At 44.5% G+C, this 24,630-nt stretch overlaps 1 protein-coding gene across 1 annotated transcript in view; it reads right to left on the bottom strand.

The window, feature by feature from the left end:
* The window catches only part of ak8 (adenylate kinase 8), a gene marked incomplete at its 5' end in the record, with an annotated part of 83,448 nt that overhangs the window by 54,030 nt on the left and 4,788 nt on the right, over positions 1–24,630 (bottom strand). The window contains 6 exons of the mRNA XM_079270005.1: positions 19,061–19,199; positions 19,599–19,688; positions 19,771–19,893; positions 19,977–20,177; positions 20,347–20,418; positions 20,893–20,974. Of these exons, the coding sequence (XP_079126131.1) occupies positions 19,061–19,199; positions 19,599–19,688; positions 19,771–19,893; positions 19,977–20,177; positions 20,347–20,418; positions 20,893–20,974 (707 nt within the window). The remainder of the gene's footprint in view (positions 1–19,060; positions 19,200–19,598; positions 19,689–19,770; positions 19,894–19,976; positions 20,178–20,346; positions 20,419–20,892; positions 20,975–24,630) is intronic.

Genomic DNA, 24,630 nt, shown 5'->3' with positions numbered 1-24,630 from the left:
AGGTAAATCAAATCAATATCAAATTTGTTCCACACAAATAGTTCATAATGCCAGATCATGAAGCTTTTGATGTTTCGTCGAACGCCGTTGCCGTGGCGATGCAGTCTTCGCCGTTAACAACGAAGGTCATTTTGAGAGGCTACAAATGCTCGAAACATAAGCAAACTTGGCATACACATTTAAAGCCCAAAATGTAGTTGTATAATATGATTTTATTGGTTCAGAGTGGCAAATCGGCTCAATAGCGCCCCCTACAAAATTTCAACCAAGCAGCCCTCGCAGTACATTTCACCTAGATGTATGAAATTTGGTAGGAACATGTATCACATATGGACTTCAGTAAAAGTCTCTTGGGGCCATGCTCTGAACCTGCATGCAGTGTCTGACGGTCACGGAACTGAATGACAGCATCAACCAGAGTCCTCGCGCCGTCCGACGGTCGCGGACGTTCTCGGCCGCGCAGGCCGGAGTCCCGCCGCCACCCCGACGTGCATGCACCCCGACGTGCATATTGCGAGGGCCCGCCCATCGCTGCTCGCAGCTTTAATTAGGGCCCGAGCACCGACGTAGTCGGAGCGGAGGACCTATTGAATTTCGAATGTTTATTATTATTATTATTATTTTTAGTGTTTCGTCGCAAAAAGGAGGTGCTTGGGATATTGGGAATGTTGTGAAATTTGGCGCGCAAGCCAGAATTTGCGAAAATTGCAGTCTGATTGGGGTGTCCAGCTGCGGTATGAAATATTGGCTCGCTAGCGCCCCCTATTGAGTAGCCCCAACATCAGGTTTCACCCAGCTGTATGAAATTTGGTCGGTATGTGGAACGTGATGAGACGCACAAAAAATCCTCTTGGAAGTTTTCTCTAAACCAAACAGGAAGTCGGCCATTTTTACTTGTATGACGTTTTTTGACCGTTTCAAGGCGTCATACTTTAACGAACTCCTCCCAGAGATTTGACCCGATTGACTTCAGATTCGGCTAGTCTGCTCTTGAGACCTTGGCAGTGAAAAGTTACTCAAAGATCAAAAAGTTATCGAACTATGTGGCCGTGGCGTGGCGTCAAAGAAACACCATTCGCCACGAAACAGGAAGTTGTTGTAACTCGGCCGTACATTGTCGAATCTGCTCAAAATCTCTCATATGTCATAACATCCTGACCCGGAACACATCTATATGATAATTTAGAATCATAGTGATAGCGCCACCTAGTGGCAACCGGAAGTTGTACGCTGCGTACTTTGACATCCTGCTCCTCACAGATTAATCAGATCCCTCTCAAATGTTGTCATACAAGCCTTAAGACCTTGATAATGCTTCATTGTGAAGATTGTAAGAAGTTACTGAAGGGCGGCGACGTGGCGGCTCGGCGAATTTCGATCCTTCGCCATGAACGAATAAACTGATGTATCTCGACTCCACATCATCAGATCTTTACCAGATTTCACATGCTTGATTAGACTCCAGGCCTGAAGACAGCTGCAGGCCAATTTTGAATCATAGTCATAGCGCCACCTACTGGTAACAGGAAGTTAAAGCCTTTATACTTTGGCTTGTTTCTCTTAGTAGGTAAATCAAATCAATATCAAATTTGTTCCACACAAATACAAGAAGTTCATAATGCCAGATCATGAAGCTTTTGATGTTTCGTCGAACGCCGTTGCCGTGGCGATGCAGTCTTCGCCGTGAACAACGAAGGTCATTTTGAGAGGCTAAAAATGCTCGAAACATAAGCAAACTTGGCAAGTAGATTTCAAGGCCGAAATGTAGTTACGAAATATGATTTTATTGGTTCAGAGTGGCAAATCGGCTCAATAGCGCCCCCTACAAAATTTCGACGAAGCAGCCCTCGCAGTATGTTTGACCTAGATGTATTAAAATGTGGTAGGAACATGTATCACATATGGACTTCAATAAAAGTCTCTTGGGGTTATGCTCTAAACCCAACCGGAAGTCAGCCATTTTGCATTTCTTATGAATTTCTAGTGTCGTTTTTGTCATTTCCAGGCGCTGCACTTTAACGAACTCCTCCTAGGGAATTAATCAGATCAACTTCAAATTTGGTCGGTACAGTCTAAAGACCTTTGTGATGAAAAGTTACTCAGAGCTTGTTGTTTCGTGAAAAGCTGTTGCCGTGGCGACGCATTCTTCGCCGTTAACAACGAAGGTCATTTTGAGAGGCAAAAAATGCTCGAAACATAAGCAAACTTGGCATACACATTTAAAGCCCAAAATGTAGTTGTATAATATGATTTTATTGGTTCAGAGTGGCAAATCGGCTCAATAGCGCCCCCTACAAAATTTCAACGAAGCAGCCCTCGCAGTACGTTTCACCTAGATGTATGAAATTTGGTAGGAACATGTATCACATATGGACTTAAATAAAAGTATATTGGGGCCATGCTCTGAACCTGCATGCAGTGTCTGACGGTCACGGAACTGAATGACAGCATCAACCAGAGTCCTCGCGCCGTCCGACAGTCGCGGACGTTCTCGGCCGCGCAGGCCGGAGTCCCGCCGGCACCCCGACGTGCATATTGCGAGGGCCCGCCCATCGCTGCTCGCAGCTTTAATTATTCTTATTATTTTATGTGTTTCGTCGCAAAAAGGAGGTGCTTGGGATATTGGGAATGTTGTGAAATTTGGCACGCAAGCCAGAATTTGCGAAAATTGCAGTCTGATTGGGGTGTCCAGCTGCAGTATGAAATATTGGCTCGCTAGCGCCCCCTATTGAGTAGCCCCGACATCAGGATTCACCCAGCTGTATGAAAGTTGGTAGTTATGTGGAACGTGATGAGACGCACCAAAAATCCTCTTGGCCGTTTTCTCTAAACCAAACAGGAAGTCGGCCATTTTTGCTTTTATGACGTTTTTTGACCGTTTCAAGGCGTCATACTTTAACGAACTCCTCCCAGAGATTTGACCCGATTGACTTCAGATTCGGCGAGTCTGCTCTTGAGACCTTGACAGTGAAAAGTTACTCAAAGATCAAAAAGTTATCGAACTATGTGGCCGTGGCGTGGCGTCAAAGAAACACCATTCGCCACGAAACAGGAAGTTGTTGTAACTCGGCCGTACATTGTCGAATCTGCTCAAAGTCTCTCATATGTCATAACATCCTGACCCGGAACACATCTGTATGATAATTTTGAATCAAACTGATAGCGCCACCTAGTGGCAACCGGAAGTTGTACGCTGCGTACTTTGACATCCTGCTCCTAACAGATTAATCAGATCCCTCTCAAATGTTGTCATACAAGCCTTAAGACCTTGATAATGCTTCGTTGTGAAGATTGTAAGAAGTTACTGAAGGGCGGCGACGTGGCGGCTCGGCGAATTTCGATCCTTCGCCATGAACGAATAAACTGATGTATCTCGACTCCACATCATCAGATCTTTCCCAGATTTCACGTGTTTGATTAGACTCCAGGCCTGAAGACATATCCAGGCCAATTTTGAATCATAGTCATAGCGCCACCTACTGGTAACAGGAAGTTAAAGTCTTTATACTTTGGCTTGTTTCTCTTAGTAGGTAAATCAAATCAATATCAAATTTCATCCACACAAATACAAGAAGTTCATAATGCCAGATCATGAAGCTTTTGATGTTTCGTCGAACGCCGTTGCCGTGGCGATGCAGTCTTCGCCGTTAACAACGAAGGTCATTTTGAGAGGCTAAAAATGCTCGAAACATAAGCAAACTTGGCAAGTAGATTACAAGGCCGAAATGTAGTTACAGAATCAGATTTTATTGGTTCAGAGTGGCAAATCGGCTCAATAGCGCCCCCTACAAAATTTCGACGAAGCAGCCCTCGCAGTACGTTTGACCTAGATGTATGAACTGTCGTAGGAACATGTATCGCATATGGACTTCAATAAAAGTCTCTTGGGGCTATGCTCTAAACCCAACCGGAAGTCAGCCATTTTGCATTTTTTATGAATTTCTCATGTCGTTTTTGTCATTTCCAGGCGCTGCACTTTAACGAACTCCTCCTAGGGAATTCATCAGATCAACTTCAAATTTGGTCGGTACAGTCTAAAGACCATTGTGATGAAAAGTTACTCAAACCTTGTTGTTTCGTGAAAAGCTGTTGCCGTGGCGACGCATCCTTCGCCGTTAACAACGAAGGTCATTTTGAGAGGCTAAAAATGCTCGAAACATAACCAAACTTGGCAAGTAGATTACAAGGCCGAAATGTAGTTATGGAATATGATTTTATTGGTTCAGAGTGGCAAATCGGCTCAATAGCGCCCCCTACAAAATTTCAACGAAGCAGCCCTCGCAGTACGTTTCACCTAGATGTATGAAATTTGGTAGGAACATGTATCACATATGGACTTCAATAAAAGTCTCTTGGGGCCATGCTCTAAACCTGCATGCAGTGTCTGACGGTCACAGAACTGAATGGCAGCATCAGCCAGAGTCCTCGCGCCGTCCGACGGTCGCGGACGTTCTCGGCCGCGCAGGCCGGAGTCCCGCCGGCACCCCGACGTGCATATTGCGAGGGCCCGCCCATCGCTGCTCGCAGCTTTAATTATTATTATTAGGGCCCGAGCACCGACGTAGTCGGAGCGGAGGACCTATTGAAACCGTAATGTTTATTATTCTTATTATTATTATTTTATGTGTTTCGTCGCAAAAAGGAGGTGCTTGGGATATTGGGAAGTTTGTGAAATTTGGCAAGCAAGCCAGAATTTGCGAAAATTGCAGTCTGATTGGGGTGCCCAGCTGCGGTATGAAATATTGGCTCGCTAGCGCCCCCTATTGAGTAGCCCCAACATCAGGTTTCACCCAGCTGTATGAAAGTTGGTAGGTATGTGGAACGTGATGAGACGCACAAAAAATCCTCTTGGCCGTTTTCTCTAAACCAAACAGGAAGTCGGCCATTTTTGCTTTTATGACGTTTTTTGACCGTTTCAAGGCGTCATACTTTAACGAACTCCTCCCAGAGATTTGACCCGATTGACTTCAGATTCGGCTAGTCTGCTCTTGAGACCTTGGCAGTGAAACGTTACTCAAAGATCAAAAAGTTATCAAACTATGTGGCCGTGGCGTGGCGTCAAAGAAACACCATTCGCCACGAAACAGGAAGTTGTTGTAACTCGGCCGTACATTGTCGAATCTGCTCAAAATCTCTCATATGTCATAACATCCTGACCCGGAACACATCTATATGATAATTTAGAATCATAGTGATAGCGCCACCTAGTGGCAACCGGAAGTTGTACGCTGCATACTTTGACATCCTGCTCCTCACAGATTAATCAGATCCCTCTCTAATGTTGTCAAACAAGCCTTAAGACCTTGATAATGCTTCATTGTGAAGATTGTAAGAAGTTACTGAAGGGCGGCGACGTGGCGGCTGGGCGAATTTCGATCCTTCGCCATGAACGAATGAACTGATGTAACTCGACTCCACATCATCAGATCCTTACCAGATTTCACGTGTTTGATTATACTCCAGGCCTGAAGACATCTGCAGGCCAATTTCGAATGATAGTCATAGCGCCACCTACTGGTAACAGGAAGTTAAAGTCTTTATACTTTGGCTTGTTTCTCTTAGTAGGTAAATCAAATCAATATCAAATTTGTTCCACACAAATACAAGAAGTTCATAATGCCAGATCATGAAGCTTTTGATGTTTCGTCGAACGCCGTTGCCGTGGCGATGCAGTCTTCGCCGTTAACAACGAAGGTCATTTTGAGAGGCTAAAAATGCTCGAAACATAAGCAAACTTGGCAAGTAGATTACAAGGCCGAAATGTAGTTAGGGAATATGATTTTATTGGTTCAGAGTGGCAAATCGGCTCAATAGCGCCCCCTACAAAATTTCGCCGAAGCAGCCCTCGCAGTACGTTTGACCTAGATGTATGAAATGTGGTAGGAACATGTATCACATATGGACTTCAATAAAAGTCTCTTGGGGCCATGCTCTAAACCCAACCGGAAGTCAGCCATTTTGCATTTCTTATGAATTTCTCATGTCGTTTTTGTCATTTCCAGGCGCTGCACTTTAACGAACTCCTCCTAGGGAATTCATCAGATCAACTTCAAATTTGGTCGGTACAGTCTAAAGACCTTTGTGATGAAAAGTTACTCAAAGCTTGTTGTTTCGTGAAAAGCTGTTGCCGTGGCGACGGAATTTCGATCCTTCGCCATGAACGAATAAACTGATGTAACTCGACTCCACATCATCAGATCTTTACCAGATTTCACGTGTTTGATTAGACTCCAGGCCTGAAGACATATGCAGGCCAATTTTGAATCATAGTCATAGCGCCACCTACTGGTAACAGGAAGTTAAAGTCTTGATACTTTGGCTTGTTTCTCTTAGTAGGTAAATCAAATCAATATCAAATTTGTTCCACACAAATAGTTCATAATGCCAGATCATGAAGCTTTTGCTGTTTCGTCGAACGCCGTTGCCGTGGCGATGCAGTCTTCGCCGTTAACAACGAAGGTCATTTTGAGAGGCTAAAAATGCTCGAAACATAAGCAAACTTGGCATACACATTTAAAGCCCAAAATGTAGTTGTATAATATGATTTTATTGGTTCAGAGTGGCAAATCGGCTCAATAGCGCCCCCTACAAAATTTCAACGAAGCAGCCCTCGCAGTACGTTTCACCTAGATGTATGAAATTTGGTAGGAACATGTATCACATATGGACTGAAATAAAAGTATATTGGGGCCATGCTCTGAACCTGCATGCAGTGTCTGACGGTCACGGAACTGAATGACAGCATCAGCCAGAGTCCTCGCGCCATCCGACGGTCGCGGACGTTCTCGGCCGCGCAGGCCGGAGTCCCCCCGGCACCCCGACGTGCATGCACCCCGACGTGCATATTGCGAGGGCCCGCTCATTGCTGCTCGCAGCTTTAATTATTCTTATTCTTAGTCTTTCGTCGCAAAAAGGAGGTGCTTGGGATATTGGGAATGTTGTGAAATTTGGCACGCAAGCCAGAATTTGCGAAAATTGCAGTCTGATTGGGGTGTCCAGCTGCGGTATGAAATATTGGCTCGCTAGCGCCCCCTATTGAGTAGCCCCGACATCAGGTTTCACCCAGCTGTATGAAAGTTGGTAGGTATGTGGAACGTGATGAGACGCACAAAAAATCCTCTTGGCCGTTTTCTCTAAACCAAACAGGAAGTCGGCCATTTTTGCTTTTATGACGTTTTTTGACCGTTTCAAGGCGTCATACTTTAACGAACTCCTCCCAGAGATTTGACCCGATTGACTTCAGATTCGGCGAGTCTGCTCTTGAGACCTTGGCAGTGAAAAGTTACTCAAAGATCAAAAAGTTATCGAACTATGTGGCCGTGGCGTGGCGTCAAAGAAACACCATTCGCCACGAAACAGGAAGTTGTTGTAACTTGGCCGTACATTGTCGAATCTGCTCCAAATCTCTCATATGTCATAACATCCTGACCCGGAACACATCTATATGATAATTTTGAATCATAGTGATAGCGCCACCTAGTGGCAACCGGAAGTTGTAGGCTGCGTACTTTGACATCCTGCTCCTCACAGATTAATCAGATCCCTCTCAAATGTTGTCAAACAAGCCTTAAGACCTTGATAATGCTTCGTTGTGAAGATTGTAAGAAGTTACTGAAGGGCGGCGACGTGGCGGCTCGGCGAATTTCGATCCTTCGCCATGAACGAATAAACTGATGTATCTCGACTCCACATCATCAGATCTTTCCCAGATTTCACGTGTTTGATTAGACTCCAGGCCTGAAGACATCTGCAGGCCAATTTTGAAACATTGTCATAGCGCCACCTACTGGTAACAGGAAGTTAAAGTATTTATACTTTGGCTTGTTTCTCTTAGTAGGTAAATCAAATCAATATCAAATTTGTTCCACACAAATAGAAGAAGTTCATAATGCCAGATCATGAAGCTTTTGATGTTTCGTCGAACGCCGTTGCCGTGGCGATGCAGTCTTCGCCGTTAACAACGAAGGTCATTTTGAGAGGCTAAAAATGCTCGAAACATAAGGAAACTTGGCAAGTAGATTACAAGGCCGAAATGTAGTTACAGAATATGATTTTATTGGTTCAGAGTGGCAAATCGGCTCAATAGCGCCCCCTACAAAATTTCAACGAAGCAGCCCTCGCAGTACGTTTGACCTAGATGTATGAAATGTGGTAGGAACATGTATCGCATATGGACTTCAATAAAAGTCTCTTGGGGCTATGCTCTAAACCCAACCGGAAGTCAGCCATTTTGCATTTTTTATGAATTTCTCATGTCGTTTTTGTCATTTCCAGGCGCTGCACTTTAACGAACTCCTCCTAGGGAATTCATCAGATCAACTTCAAATTTGGTCGGTACAGTCTAAAGACCTTTGTGATGAAAAGTTACTCAAAGCTTGTTGTTTCGTGAAAAGCTGTTGCCGTGGCGACGGAATTTCGATCCTTCGCCATAAACGAATAAACTGATGTAACTCGACTCCACATCATCAGATCTTTACCAGATTTCACGTGTTTGATTAGACTCCAGGCCTGAAGACATATGCAGGCCAATTTTGAATCATAGTCATAGCGCCACCTACTGGTAACAGGAAGTTAAAGTCTTGATACTTTGGCTTGTTTCTCTTAGTAGGTAAATCAAATCAATATCAAATTTGTTCCACACAAATAGTTCATAATGCCAGATCATGAAGCTTTTGATGTTTCGTCGAACGCCGTTGCCGTGGCGATGCAGTCTTCGCCGTTAACAACGAAGGTCATTTTGAGAGGCTAAAAATGCTCGAAACATAAGCAAACTTGGCATACACATTTAAATCCCAAAATGTAGTTGTATAATATGATTTTATTGGTTCAGAGTGGCAAATCGGCTCAATAGCGCCCCCTACAAAATTTCAACGAAGCAGCCCTCGCAGTACGTTTCACCTAGATGTATGAAATTTGGTAGGAACATGTATCACATATGGACTTAAATAAAAGTATATTGGGGCCATGCTCTGAACGTGCATGCAGTGTCTGACGGTCACGGAACTGAATGACAGCATCAACCAGAGTCCTCGCGCCGTCCGACGGTCGCGGACGTTCTCGGCCGCGCAGGCCGGAGTCCCGCCGCCACCCCGACGTGCATGCACCCCGACGTGCATATTGCGAGGGCCCGCCCATCGCTGCTCGCAGCTTTAATTCTTATTATTATTCTTAGTCTTTCGTCGCAAAAAGGAGGTGCTTGGGATATTGGGAAGTTTGTGAAATTTGGCACGCAAGCCAGAATTTGCGAAAATTGCAGTCTGATTGGGGTGTCCAGCTGCGGTATGAAATATTGGCTCGCTAGCGCCCCCTATTGAGTAGCCCCGACATCAGGTTTCACCCAGCTGTATGAAAGTTGGTAGGTATGTGGAACGTGATGAGACGCACAAAAAATCCTCTTGGACGTTTTCTCTAAACCAAACAGGAAGTCGGCCATTTTTACTTTTATGACGTTTTTTGACCGTTTCAAGGCGTCATACTTTAACGAACTCCTCCCAGAGATTTGACCCGATTGACTTCAGATTCGGCTAGTCTGCTCTTGAGACCTTGGCAGTGAAAAGTTACTCAAAGATCAAAAAGTTATCGAACTATGTGGCCGTGGCGTGGCGTCAAAGAAACACCATTCGCCACGAAACAGGAAGTTGTTGTAACTCGGCCGTACATTGTCGAATCTGCTCAAAATCTCTCATATGTCATAACATCCTGACCCGGAACACATCTATATGATCATTTAGAATCATAGTGATAGCGCCACCTAGTGGCAACCGGAAGTTGTACGCTGCGTACTTTGACATCCTGCTCCTAACAGATTAATCAGATCCCTCTCAAATGTTGTCATACAAGCCTTAAGACCTTGATAATGCTTCATTGTGAAAATTGTAAGAAGTTACTGAAGGGCGGCGACGTGGCGGCTCGGCGAATTTCGATCCTTCGCCATGAACGAATAAACTGATGTATCTCGACTCCACATCATCAGATCTTTACCAGATGTCATGTGTTTGATTAGACTCCAGGCCTGACGACATCTGCAGGCCAATTTTGAATCATAGTCATAGCGCCACCTACTGGTAACAGGAAGTTAAAGTCTTTATACTTTGGCTTGTTTCTCTTAGTAGGTAAATCAAATCAATATCAAATTTGTTCCACACAAATACAAGAAGTTCATAATGCCAGATCATGAAGCTTTTGATGTTTCGTCGAACGCCGTTGCCGTGGCGATGCAGTCTTCGCCGTGAACAACGAAGGTCATTTTGAGAGGCTAAAAATGCTCGAAACATAAGCAAACTTGGCAAGTAGATTACAAGGCCGAAATGTAGTTATGGAATATGATTTTATTGGTTCAGAGTGGCAAATCGGCTCAATAGCGCCCCCTACAAAATTTCACCGAAGCAGCCCTCGCAGTACGTTTGACCTAGATGTATGAAATGTGGTAGGAACATGTATCGCATATGGACTTCAATAAAAGTCTCTTGGGGCTATGCTCTAAACCCAACCGGAAGTCAGCCATTTTGCATTTCTTCTGAATTTCTAGTGTCGTTTTTGTCATTTCCAGGCGCTGCACTTTAACGAACTCCTCCTAGGGAATTAATCAGATCAACTTCAAATTTGGTCGGTACAGTCTAAAGACCTTTGTGATGAAAAGTTACTCAAAGCTTGTTGTTTCGTGAAAAGCTGTTGCCGTGGCGACGGAATTTCGATCCTTCGCCATGAACGAATAAACTGATGTAACTCGACTCCACATCATCAGATCTTTACCAGATTTCACGTGTTTGATTAGACTCCAGGCCTGAAGACATATGCAGGCCAATTTTGAATCATAGTCATAGCGCCACCTACTGGTAACAGGAAGTTAAAGTCTTGATACTTTGGCTTGTTTCTCTTAGTAGGTAAATCAAATCAATATCAAATTTGTTCCACACAAATAGTTCATAATGCCAGATCATGAAGCTTTTGATGTTTCGTCGAACGCCGTTGCCGTGGCGATGCAGTCTTCGCCGTTAACAACGAAGGTCATTTTGAGAGGCTAAAAATGCTCGAAACATAAGCAAACTTGGCATACACATTTAAAGCCCAAAATGTAGTTGTATAATATGATTTTATTGGTTCAGAGTGGCAAATCGGCTCAATAGCGCCCCCTACAAAATTTCAACGAAGCAGCCCTCGCAGTACGTTTCACCTAGATGTATGAAATTTGGTAGGAACATGTATCACATATGGACTTAAATAAAAGTATATTGGGGCCATGCTCTGAACCTGCATGCAGTGTCTGACGGTCACGGAACTGAATGACAGCATCAACCAGAGTCCTCGCGGCGTCCGACGGTCGCGGACGTTCTCGGCCGCGCAGGCCGGAGTCCCGCCGGCACCCCGACATGCATATTGCGAGGGCCCGCTCATCGCTGCTCGCAGCTTTAATGTTTATTCTTCTTCTTATTATTTTACATGTTTCGTCGCAAAAAGGAGGTGCTTGTAATACTGGGGATTTTTTTATTTGGCACGTATGCCAGAATCTGTCAAAATTGCAGTCTGATTGGGGTGTCCAGCTGCGGTATGAAATATTGGCTCGCTAGCGCCCCCTATTGAGTAGCCCCAACATCAGGTTTCACCCAGCTGTATGTAAGTTGGTAGGTATGTGGAACGTGATGAGACGCACAAAAAATCCTCTTGGAAGTTTTCTCTAAACCAAACAGGAAGTCGGCCATTTTTACTTTTATGACGTTTTTTGACAGTTTCAAGGCGTCATACTTTAACGAACTCCTCCCAGAGATTTGACCCGATTGACTTCAGATTCGGCTAGTCTGCTCTTGAGACCTTGGCAGTGAAAAGTTACTCAAAGATCAAAAAGTTATCGAACTATGTGGCCGTGGCGTGGCGTCAAAGAAACACCATTCGCCACGAAACAGGAAGTTGTTGTAACTCGGCTGTACATTGTCGAATCTGCTCCAAATCTCTCATATGTCATAACATCCTGACCCGGAACACATCTTTATGATAATTTAGACTCATAGTGATAGCGCCACCTAGTGGCAGGCAACAGGAAGTTGTACGTTGTGTACTTTGACATCCTGCTCCTCACAGATTAATCAGATCCCTCTCTAATGTTGTCAAACAAGCCTTAAGACCTTGATAATGCTTCATTGTGAAGATTGTAAGAAGTTACTGAAGGGCGGCGACGTGGCGGCTCGGCGAATTTCGATCCTTCGCCATGAACGAATAAACTGATGTATCTTGACTCCACCTCATCAGATCTTTACCAGATTTCACGTGTTTGATTAGACTCCAGGCCTGAAGACATCTGCAGGCCAATTTTTAATCATAGTCATAGCGCCACCTACTGGTAACAGGAAGTTAAAGTCTTTATACTTTGGCTTGTTTCTCTTAGTAGGTAAATCAAATCAATATCAAATTTGTTCCACACAAATAGAAGAAGTTCATAATGCCAGATCATGAAGTCTTTGATGTTTCGTTGAACGCCGTTGCGACGCAGTCTTCGCCGTGAAAAACGAAAGTCATTTTGAGAGGCGAAAAAAATTCCTCGAAACATGAACAAACTTAACATAAGCAAACTGAATGTAGTTATATGTGATTTTATTGGTTCAGAGGGACAAATCGGCTCGATAGCGCCCCCCACGATATGTGGACGATGCAGCCCTCGCAATACGTTTCATATAGATGTATACAATTTGGTAAGCAGATGTATTACATGTAGACATGTTAAAAAAAGTCTTAGGGGTCTAAGCTCTAAACCCAACTGGAAGTCAGACATTTTGTATTTTGTATGAATTTCTAGTGTCGTTTTTGCTATTTCCAGGCGCTGCACTCTATAGAGGTTAACAAACTCCTCTTAGGGAATTCATCCGATCACCTTAGAATTTGGTCAGAACAATCTAAAGACCGTAGCCATTAAAAGTTCCTAAAAGCTTTAGGTTTCATCGAACGACGTGGATATGGTGCGACGTCCATTTTACATGGTTCGCCATCATCCATCAAGCTGTTGTAACTCGACTGTACTTTGTCCAAACTGTCCCAAACTTGACATGCTTGTTGACTGTCACGGCTTCAGGACTTCTGCATGCCAATATTAACTCATAGCCATAGCGCCACCTACTGATAAGCACGGACGTAAGCAGGATTCTATAACTACCGCGGCCCAAACACTGAACTTATTGAAAGGGTTCGTGGGCACAGCATGAGAAAAAGACTTCTCTGATCTAAAGATGTGCAAACTAAGATGCTTGGAGAGCAAATGTTAGATAACAGTGGATCTCAAACCATGTCAGTGGCATTAGTGGAGTTGCAGGGAGTTGAACCCATCCCAGTAAACTGACAGTCTGTGATGTTGACATACACTGAAGCACATTCACACACATTCATCTGCTTAATGATCTTTTAGGCTTCCATTGATGATTGTATCGGAGGTGCACTCTAAACATGTGAGACTTCAGACCTGGCAACATGATGTCGCTGCGCTGCTGGTCTACGCAGGAAACATCATGTGACTCGTGCACGCAGAGTGACATCACAGAGATGCAGGACCCTCAACGAGCGTGAAGCTGCGAGGGCCGACCAATGCTGTGTGGTAGTAGTGGTTGTGGTAGCAGTGGAAGTAGTAGTAGTGGTAGTGGTAGTAGTTGTAGTAGTAGTAGTAGTTGTAGTAGTTGTAGTAGTAGTAGTTGTAGTAGTTGTAGTAGCAGTAGTAGTTGTAGTAGTATTAGTAGTAGTAGTAGTAGTAGTTGTAGTAGTAGTAGTAGTAGTAGTAGTAGTAGTTGTAGTAGTAGTTGTAGTAGTCGTAGTAGTGTAGTAGTAGTAGTAGTAGCAGTAGTAGTTGTAGTAGTAGTAGTAGTAGTAGTTGTAGTAGTTGTAGTAGTAGTACCTGTTGGGGGGGGTGGATCTCCTGCAGGCTCTTGGCCTGCTGCAGTAGTAACAGTAGTAGTAGTAGTGTAGTAGTAGTAGTAGTTGTGGTAGTTGTAGTAGTAGTAGTAGAAGTAGTTGTAGTAGTTGTAAGGCAAGGCAATGCAAGTTTATTTGTATAGCACATTTCAACAACAAGGTAATTCAAAGTGCTTCACATAAAACCATTAAAAGCATCAAAACATAAGGCAAAAGAAAAGGAGATTTAAAAACAATTAAGAACATTCATTAAAACATTAAAAAACAGTGCAAGAAATAAAATGCAGTAGTAAAATGCCGAAATGCAGGAAATTGATTCATATATGAATTGAATGTGGTTCAATTAAAGGCAGCAGCAAACAGAAAAGTCTTCAATCTTGATTTAAATGAGCTGAGGGTCTCAGCAGACCTGCAGCTTTCTGGGACTTTGTTCCAGATATGTGGAGCAGAAAAACTGAACGCTGCTTCTCCATGTTTAGTTCTGACTCTGGGAACAGGAAGTAGACCGGTCCCAGACGACCTGAGGGGTCGGGATGGTTCATAAGGTAGCAGCAGATCAGAGATGTATTTTGGTCCCAAACCATTCAGTGCTTTGTAAACCAACAGCAGGATTTTAAAGTCAATTCTTTGTTGGACAGGAAGCCAGTGCAAAGACCTCAGAACTGGAGTGATGTGGTCCACCCTCCTGGTCTTAGTGAGGACTCGAGCTGCAGCGTTCTGAATCAGCTGCAGCTTTCTGACGGACTTTTTACAGAGACCTGTAAACACACCGTTACAGTAGTCCAGTCTGCTGAAGATAAATGCGTGGACAAGTTTTTCCAAATCCTGTTGAGACATAAATCCTCTAATCCTTGATATATTCTTCAGGTGATAGGAGGCTGATTTTGTAATTGTCTTGATATGGCTGTTCAGGTTGAGGTCTGAATCCATAACTACACCTCGATTTCTGGCTTGGTTTGTGGGTTTTAACATCAGTGACTGAAGCTGAGCGGTGATTTTCAATTGTTCGTCCTTGGTACCGAAAACAATTACTTCTGTTTTATCTTTGTTTAATTGAAGAAAATTCTGTTACATCCAGTTGTTGATTTGTTCAATGCAGTTACCCATCCCTTGTATGGGATTATAGTCCCCTGGTGACATAGTTATGTAGATTTGTGTGTCGTCTGCATAATTATGATAACACACTTTGTTGTTTTCCATAATCTGAGCTAGTGGAAGCATGTAGATGTTGAACAGAAGAGGCCCCAGTATTGAACCTTGGGGAACACCACATGTCATTTTAGTCAGCTCCGATATGTAATGAGCCACAGACACAAAGTATTCTCGGCCCTTCAAGTAGGATTCAAACCAGTTAAGTGCTGTGCCAGAGAGTCCCACCCAGATGTTTAGTCTTTCTAGGAGTATGGCATGGTCGACCGTGTCGAATGCAGCACTGAGATCTCGTAAGACTAAGACTGAACTTCTGCCATTGTCTATGTTTAAGTGGATGTCGTTGAAAACCTTAACAAGAGCAGTTTCAGTGCTGTGGTGCTGTCGAAAGCCTGACTGGAAAACATCAAAGCAGTTATTTACGGCCAAGAAGTTGGTCATCTGTTGGAAAACTGCTTTTTCAATTATTTTACTTAAAAATGGGAGGTTTGATGTTGGCCTATAATTTTTCATCGTTGCGGAGTCTAAACTAACCTTCTTTAGGAGTGGTTTAATAACTGCAGTTTTTATGGCTTGTGTGAAGACACCTGAGAGAAGGGATGTGTTTACAATTTGTAAAAGATCAGTGGTCATGCAGTTTGAAATATTTTTGAAAAAGTGTGTTGGTAGAATATCCAAGCAGCAGGAGGATGACTTCAGACGTTGTATAATGTCTTCTAGGCTTCTACGGTCGATTGAATGAAATTGTGTCATGATATTTGAATGGATGTTATTCAGAGATCGGGACAACACATATCCTGTGGTTGGTGTGGAGGCACTGACTGCTTGTCTAATTTTCTGAATTTTGTCAGTAAAAAAGGAGGCAAATTGATTGCATGCCCAGGTGGATTGGAGTTCAGCAGCTACCGACACTGGAGGGTTTGTTAGCCTGTCGACAGTAGCAAATAAGGCGCGTGTGTAGTAGTAGTACCTGTTGGGGGGGGGGGGGGGGGGGGGGGTGGATCTCCTGCAGGCTCTTGGCCTGCTGCAGTAGTAACAGTAGTAGTAGTAGTAGTAGTTGTAGTAGTCGTAGTAGTAGTAGTTGTAGTAGTAGTAGCAGTAGTAGTAGTTGTAGTAGTAGTAGTAGTAGTAGGACCAGTTGGGGGGGTGGATCTCCTGCAGGCTCTTGGCCTGCTGCAGTAGTAACAGTAGTAGTAGTAGTAGTTGTAATAGTAGTAGTAGTAGTAGTAGTTGTAGTGGTAGTAGTTGTAGTGGTAGTAGTGGTAGTAGATGTAGTAGTTGTAGTAGTAGCAGTAGTAGTAGTAGTAACAGTAGTAGTAGTAGTTGTAGTAGTAGTAGTTGTAACAGTAGTAGTTGTAGTAGTAGTACCTGTTCAGGGGGTGGATCTCCTGCAGGCTCTTGGCCTGCTGCAGTAGTAACAGTAGTAGTAGTAGTAATAGTTGTAGTAGTCATAGTAGTAGTAGTTGTAGTAGTAGTAGCAGTAGTAGTAGTTGTAGTAGTAGTAGTAGTAGGACCAGTTGGGGGGGTGGATCTCCTGCAGGCTCTTGGCCTGCTGCAGTAGTAACAGTAGTAGTAGTAGTAGTTGTAATAGTAGTAGTAGTAGTAGTTGTAGTGGTAGTAGTTGTAGTAGTAGTAGTGGTAGTAGTTGTAGTAGTAGCAGTAGTAGTAGTAGTAACAGTAGTAGTAGTAGTTGTAGTAGTAGTAGTTGTAGTAGTAGTAGTTGTAACAGTAGTAGTTGTAGTAGTAGTACCTGTTCGGGGGGTGGATCTCCTGCAGGCTCTTGGCCTGCTGCAGTAGTAACAGTAGTAGTAGTAGTAGTAGTTGTAGTAGTAGTAGTAGTTGTTGTAGTAGTAGTAGTAGTAGTAGTAGTAGTAGTAGTAGGACCAGTTGGGGGGATCGATCTCCTGCAGGCTCTTGGCCTTCTGCAGTAGTAACAGTAGCAGTAGTAGTTGGAGTAGTAGTAGTAGTAGTAGTAGTAGTAGTAGTTGTAGTAGTAGTAGTTGTAGTAGTTGTAGTAGTAGTCGTAGGACCTGTTGGGGGGGTGGAGCTCCTGCAGGCTCTTGGCCTGCTGCAGTAGTAGTAGTAGTAGTAGTTGTATGAGTAGTAGTAGTTGTAGTAGTGGTAGTAGTAGTAGTACTAGTGGAAGTAGTAGTAGTTGTAGTAGTAGTAGTAGTAGTAGTAGTAGTTGTAGTAGTGGTAGTAGTAGTAGTAGTACTAGTAGTAGTAGTAGTAGTTGTAGTAGTAGTAGTAGTAACAGTGGTAGTAGTAGTAGTAGTACCTGTTCGGGGGGGGATCTCCTGCAGGCTCTTGGCCTGCTGCAGTTGTAACAGTAGTAGTAGTAGTTGTAGTAGTAGTAGTTGTAACAGTAGTAGTTGTAGTAGTAGTACCTGTTCGGGGGGTGGATCTCCTGCAGGCTCTTGGCCTGCTGCAGTAGTAACAGTAGTAGTAGTAGTAATAGTTGTAGTAGTCATAGTAGTAGTAGTTGTAGTAGTAGTAGCAGTAGTAGTAGTTGTAGTAGTAGTAGTAGTAGGACCAGTTGGGGGGGTGGATCTCCTGCAGGCTCTTGGCCTGCTGCAGTAGTAACAGTAGTAGTAGTAGTAGTTGTAATAGTAGTAGTAGTAGTAGTTGTAGTGGTAGTAGTTGTAGTAGTAGTAACAGTAGTAGTAGTAGTTGTAGTAGTAGTAGTTGTAGTAGTAGTAGTTGTAACAGTAGTAGTTGTAGTAGTAGTACCTGTTCGGGGGGTGGATCTCCTGCAGGCTCTTGGCCTGCTGCAGTAGTAACAGTAGTAGTAGTAGTAGTAGTTGTAGTAGTAGTAGTAGTAGTAGTAGGACCAGTTGGGGGGATCGATCTCCTGCAGGCTCTTGGCCTTCTGCAGTAGTAACAGTAGCAGTAGTAGTTGGAGTAGTAGTAGTAGTAGTAGTTGTAGTAGTAGTAGTTGTAGTAGTTGTAGTAGTAGTCGTAGGACCTGTTGGGGGGGTGGAGCTCCTGCAGGCTCTTGGCCTGCTGCAGTAGTAGTAGTAGTAGTAGTTGTATGAGTAGTAGTAGTTGTAGTAGTGGTAGTAGTAGTAGTACTAGTGGAAGTAGTAGTAGTTGTAGTAGTAGTAGTAGTAGTAGTAGTAGTTGTAGTAGTGGTAGTAGTAGTAGTAGTACTAGTAGTAGTAGTAGTAGTTGTAGTAGTAGTAGTAGTAACAGTGGTAGTAGTAGTAGTAGTACCTGTTCGGGGGGGGATCTCCTGCAGGCTCTTGGCCTGCTGCAGTTGTAACAGTAGTAGTAGTAGTTGTAGTAGTAGTCGTAGTAGTAGTAGTAGTAGTAGTTGAAGTAGTTGTAGTAGTAGCAGTAGTCGTAGTAGTAGTTGTAGTAGTAGTAGTAGTAGTAGTAGTAGTTGGACCTGTTGGGGGGTGGATCTCCCGCAGGCTCTTGGCCTGCTGCAGTAGTAACAGTAGTAGTGGTAGTAGTTGTAGTAGTAGTCGTAGTAGTAGTAGTAGTAGGACCTGTTGGGGGGGTGGATGTCCTGCAGGGTCTTGGCCTGCTGCAGTAGTAGCAGTAGTAGTAGTAGTAGTTGTAGTAGTAGTTGTTGTAGTAGTAGTAGTAGTTGTAGTAGTACCTGTTGGGGGGGTGGATCTCCTGCAGGCTCTTGGCCTGCTGCAGTAGTAACAGTAGTAGTAGTAGTAGTAGTCGTAGTAGTTGTAGTGGTAGTAGTTGTAGTAGTAGTAGTTGTAGTAGCAGTAGTAGTAGTAGTAGTAGTTGTAGTAGTATTAGTAGTAGTAGTAGTAGTTGTAGTAGTAGTAGTAGTTATAGTAGTACCTGTTGGGGGGGTGGATCTCCTGCAGGCTCTTGGCCTGCTGCAGTAGTAACAGCAGTAGTAGTAGTTGTAGTAGTAGTAGTAGTAGTTGTAGCAGTAGTAGTAGTAGTACCTGTTGGGGGGGTGGATCTCCTGCAGGCTCTTGGCCTGCTGCAGTAGTAACAGCAGTAGTAGTAGTTGTAGTAGTAGTAGTAGTAGTTGCAGCAGTAGTAGTAGTAGTACCTGTTGGGGGGGTGGATCTCCTGCAGGCTCTTGGCCTGCTGCAGGTCACAGGGGAAGCCGTGAAGGATCCAGCCTCTACAGCTGCAGTCCACTCGGCTCAGACGTTCCTCCAGAACCTGCAGCACCAGGAAGTCTGGAACTGAACCAGCAGGTTCATCAACATTTAATAATCAGTCAGAAGAAGAGCAGTAAAGAAAGTGCATGTCAGCCAGTGTGTCAGTGTGACTTCTTCTTCTGGTGAAGAAAACAACAACATGGCCGCATTGTGTTCCCCGTTCCTCCGCATCTCTCTACATGAGGACCAACTGGTTCTTGAGTTGGTTGATGGGGAACATGTCAGCCGCTGATCGTTAAACACATCAAACACTGCTGTCACGTGATCCACTGTGGACCACGTTGAAGAATGAAAGCAATGGGGGAGGACTGGTAAAAACCCCAGGGGCTGCTGGGATGCAGACGCAAATCAAACTGTTTCATGTGCACTTGAAATAACCAATCACTCTGTCACAGATAATGCGTGTGTGTGTGTGTGTGTTACCTGGCCTCCCAACATCCAGGTATGACTGGATCTCTTCTCCCAGAGCTGAACCATCAGCTGCTACAGACCTCAGCAGCCGACCGCAGCATACTGAGAGACAGGACCATGTTAACATGATACAGAGGAGACGAGTTCAACATGTAAACAGATGTGTGTGTGTGTGTGTGCGTACCGTCCACCATCTTGTATTTCTGTGACAACAGTCTGGCCTGATGACTCTTCCCCGACCCTGGAGGACCCAACAGGAGGATTCTGGGTGTTCTGGAGCGACGGCTAGTCCGTACGAAAGCCAGCACTGAGACACACACACACACCCAGTATCGTACACACAGTCTCATGTACCTTCCCATTGATTAGTGTGTGTGTGTGTGTGTGTACCTTGCTGGTAGACGTCAGTGTGTGGTTGGTCAGCGTTGACAACCTTCAGGACGTGCTGGTAGGCTGCTTTCAGACCTGTGAGCTCACAGCGGTGACGCTGCAGCTCAGCCTGTCGCTGCTCCTCTGATATGCTCCGGCCCTCCTCCAGACGCTGAGCCACAAGGCCGTCGAGCGGCCACACGAAGGTCCGATGGTACACGTCTACAGACAGGAAGTGATGACAGAGTGGCATTAGTGTTGGACTTCCTGTTGGACCCTGTCTGATCTTCATCCCTCCAGGTCTGGGTTCTGCTGGAGTTACAACATGGAGCTCGTACTGAACTCCACTTCCCATGGTGCACCAGTGTTGAGTGAAATGAACCAGACTCACCTCCTGTCAGCGGGTCGACCATCTTCCCCCGACTCCTCTCCAACAACACATCATCAGGAGCCTCCAACAGCACTACACACACACACACGCATTCACACACACACACACACACACACACACACACACACACAGAGACACACACACACACACACACACACACACACACACAGACACACACACACACACACATTCTCACACACACACACACACACACACACAGACACACACACACAGACACACACACACACACACAGACACACACACACACACACGTACACACATATGTATTTTCTGTAACGATCTACTTCCTGTTTACACCGGCACCATCATGCCCAGTGTACGTGAAGAGTCATGTGATGTTCATTTTCAGGCGCGTTTGTCTGGACGGAGGTCGTTTTCATTTTTAAAAGTTTCAAAACAGAAAGTTATGAGTGAGGATGGAGCTTCAGTCAGGTCCAGCTCATTGACCTCGTCCATCAGCAGCTTCTTCTCATTGTTCTCAACTGATTCATAAACATGAAGTCTGAGCTGATAGCTTGTTCTCACCAACATGTTCAGGAATGACTCCGGCCTGCTGGAGACTCAGAGCCTGCAGACGAGTCTGAGGGATTCCCTCCAACACCCAGCCCTGAAACACACACACACACACACACACACACACACACGGTTAGATGGCGTTTAGTTGTCCGATTACAAAACAGGTCAGTGAACGCCCCTCTGATGGAGTGTAAATGAGACGACTAAACGTCCTCACTCGGATACTCGTCCTCCTTTAGCCTTGTTTGTTATCCCCCAGCAGCTAACTAGCTAGCTAGCTAAAACTGTGAAACACGAGCTACAGAACAAACACAGTGTGATAATATCACAGGTGTGTCTGGCTATATTTCCGGTGATGTCTCCACCATGGTCTGAGGTTTTGTCAGTTGTGGCTCGCTAGTTAGCAGAATGACTCCGCTCCTCCAGACTTTAGACGTTTTTTGATCTTTGTCTGTCGCCGTTTCTCTGTGAGTTTTTTTTAATTTCTCACCTTTGTGAACAACTATTTTTGGGACTCAAAAGTAGTCCTTTTTCTTTCCCCGGTTGGAACAACAGTAAACAGCCGCCAACAGCCGCCAACAGCCGCAAGCAGCCGCCAACAGCCGCCAACAGCCGCCAACAGCCGTCAACATCCGCCAACAACCGGCAACGGCTGCCAACGGCCGCCAACAGCCGCAAGCAGCCGCCAACAGCAGTAAACAGCCGCCAACAGCAGTAAACAGCCGCCAGCAGCCTGCCAACAGCCAACAACAGCCGCCAACAGCCGCAAGCAGCCGCCAACAGCAGTAAACAGCCGCCAACAGCAGTAAACAGCCGCCAGCAGCTGGCCAACAGCCAACAACAGCCGCCAACAGCCGCCAACAGCAGTAAACAGCGTAAACTGCAGGCATTATTGCTGCAGTATCTGGAAAGCACGCTGATGTGTGACGTCATCTGCAAAGAACCTATACGTCTCTGGTAGAGACCGATCAATCACCGTGTAGCCCCGCCCTAAAGCATCCCCTGCTTTATGGTCTGTTTGACTCTAAATGGACCATAATGTACGAAATGAACATCATGCTGTATTGAAGAAGACTTGAAACTAGATGCATACAGAGAGAGACAGTGCGACAGAGAGAGAGACAGAGGTAAAGTATTTAATGTGACAGGATGAGGCGGGTCCTGATGGGAGCTTTCAATCATCCTACTCTCCTCCTTTCACACTGACAGACAGAAGATAAAGACATCTCGTGTGTGTGTGATGAGTTTAGCCTGCGGCCAAACACAGCTATTAACAGATGAAAGTACCTGCTAATCTCTCTCACACACACACACACACACACACTATAACACACACAGGGAGAATAGACGCATTGTGATGTTAAAGGCCTTAAAACAGTACATTGAGATCTTATCTCAGATCAGTTTCTTCTTCTTGTAGATATGAGCCACACAGGCCTCAGCTGAAGCTCCTCACTGACTAACACCAGGAGAACAACACTTTATGATAACAACAATTTAGCAAGCTCGCTCGCACTTACCCAACCACTTTTGTGTCGCGACCCACCAGTTGAGAATCACTGTCCTAAAGGAACATTAAACCTCCTCAATGAACTGTAGATCCTTCCCAGTACAACCTCCTGAAGGAACGTTAAACCTCCTCAATGAACTGTAGATCCTTCCTAGTACAACCTCCTGAAGGAACAATAAACCTCCTCAATGAACTGTAGATCCTTCCAAGTACAACCTCCTGAAGGAACAATAAACCTCCTCAATGAACTGTAGATCCTTCCTAGTACAACCTCCTGAAGGAATGTTAAACCTCCTCAATGAACTGTAGATCCTTCCTAGTACAACCTCCTGAAGGAACGTTAAACCTCCTCAATGAACTGTAGATCCTTCCTAGTACAACCTCCTGAAGGAACGTTAAACCTCCTCAATGAACTGTAGATCCTTCCTAGTACAACCTCCTGAAGGAACGTTAAACCTCCTCAATGAACTGTAGATCCTTCCTACTACAACCTCCTGAAGGACCAATAAACCTCCTCAATGAACTGTAGATCCTTCCTAGTACAACCTCCTGAAGGAACGTTAAACCTCCTCAATGAACTGTAGATCCTTCCTCGTACAACCTCCTGAAGGAACGTTAAACCTCCTCAATGAACTGTAGATCCTTCCTAGTACAACCTCCTGAAGGAACGTTAAACCTCCTCAATGAACTGTAGATCCCTCCTAGTACAACCTCCTGAAGGAACGTTAAACCTCCTCAATGAACTGTAGATCCTTCCTAGTACAACCTCCTGAAGGAACATTAAACCTCCTCAATGAACTGTAGATCCTTCCCAGTACAACCTCCTGAAGGAACGTTAAACCTCCTCAATGAACTGTAGATCCTTCCTAGTACAACCTCCTGAAGGAACAATAAACCTCCTCAATGAACTGTAGATCCTTCCTAGTACAACCTCCTGAAGGAACGTTAAACCTCCTCAATGAACTGTAGATCCCTCCTAGTACAACCTCCTGAAGGAACGTTAAACCTCCTCAATGAACTGTAGATCCTTCCTAGTACAACCTCCTGAAGGAACGTTAAACCTCCTCAATGAACTGTAGATCCCTCCTAGTACAACCTCCTGAAGGAACGTTAAACCTCCTCAATGAACTGTAGATCCTTCCTAGTACAACCTCCTGAAGGAACGTTAAACCTCCTCAATGAACTGTAGATCCTTCCTAGTACAACCTCCTGAAGGAATGTTAAACCTCCTCAATGAACTGTAGATCCTTCCTAGTACAACCTCCTAAAGGAACATTAAACCTCCTCAATGAACTGTAGATCCTTCCTAGTACAACCTCCTGAAGGAATATTAAACCTCCTCAATGAACTGGAGATCCTTCCTAGTACAACCTCCTGAAGGAACGTTAAACCTCCTCAATGAACTGTAGATCCTTCCTACTACAACCTCCTGAAGGAACAATAAACCTCCTCAATGAACTGTAGATCCTTCCTAGTACAACCTCCTAAAGGAACGTTAAACCTCCTCAATGAACTGTAGATCCTTCCTCGTACAACCTCCTGAAGGAACGTTAAACCTCCTCAATGAACTGTAGATCCTTCCTAGTACAATCTCCTGAAGGAACAATAAACCTCCTCAATGAACTGTAGCTCCTTCCTAGTACAACCTCCTGAAGGAACGTTAAACCTCCTCAATGAACTGTAGATCCTTCCTCGTACAACCTCCTGAAGGAACATTAAACCTCCTCAATGAACTGTAGATCCTTCCTCGTACAACCTCCTGAAGGACCGTTAAACCTCCTCAATGAACTGTAGATCCTTCCTAGTACAATCTCCTGAAGGAACAATAAACCTCCTCAATGAACTGTAGATCCTTCCTAGTACAACCTCCTGAAGGAACAATAAACCTCCTCAATGAACTGTAGATCCTTCCTAGTACAACCTCCTGAAGGAATGTTAAACCTCCTCAATGAACTGTAGATCCTTCCTAGTACAACCTCCTGAAGGAACAATAAACCTCAATGAACTGTAGATCCTTCCTAGTACAATCTCCTGAAGGAACAATAAACCTCAATGAACTGTAGATCCTTCCTAGTACAACCTCCTGAAGGAACAATAAACCTCCTCAATGAACTGTAGCTCCTTCCTAGTACAATCTCCTGAAGGAACAATAAACCTCCTCAATGAACTGTAGATCCTTCCTAGTACAACCTCCTGAAGGAACGTTAAACCTCCTCAATGAACTGTAGATCCTTCCT

The sequence above is a fragment of the Melanostigma gelatinosum genome, assembly GCF_949748355.1.
Source record: "Melanostigma gelatinosum genome assembly, chromosome: 6".
NCBI classification, from domain to species: domain Eukaryota; kingdom Metazoa; phylum Chordata; class Actinopteri; order Perciformes; family Zoarcidae; genus Melanostigma; species Melanostigma gelatinosum.
This window is presented reverse-complemented; position numbering and strand designations above follow the sequence as displayed.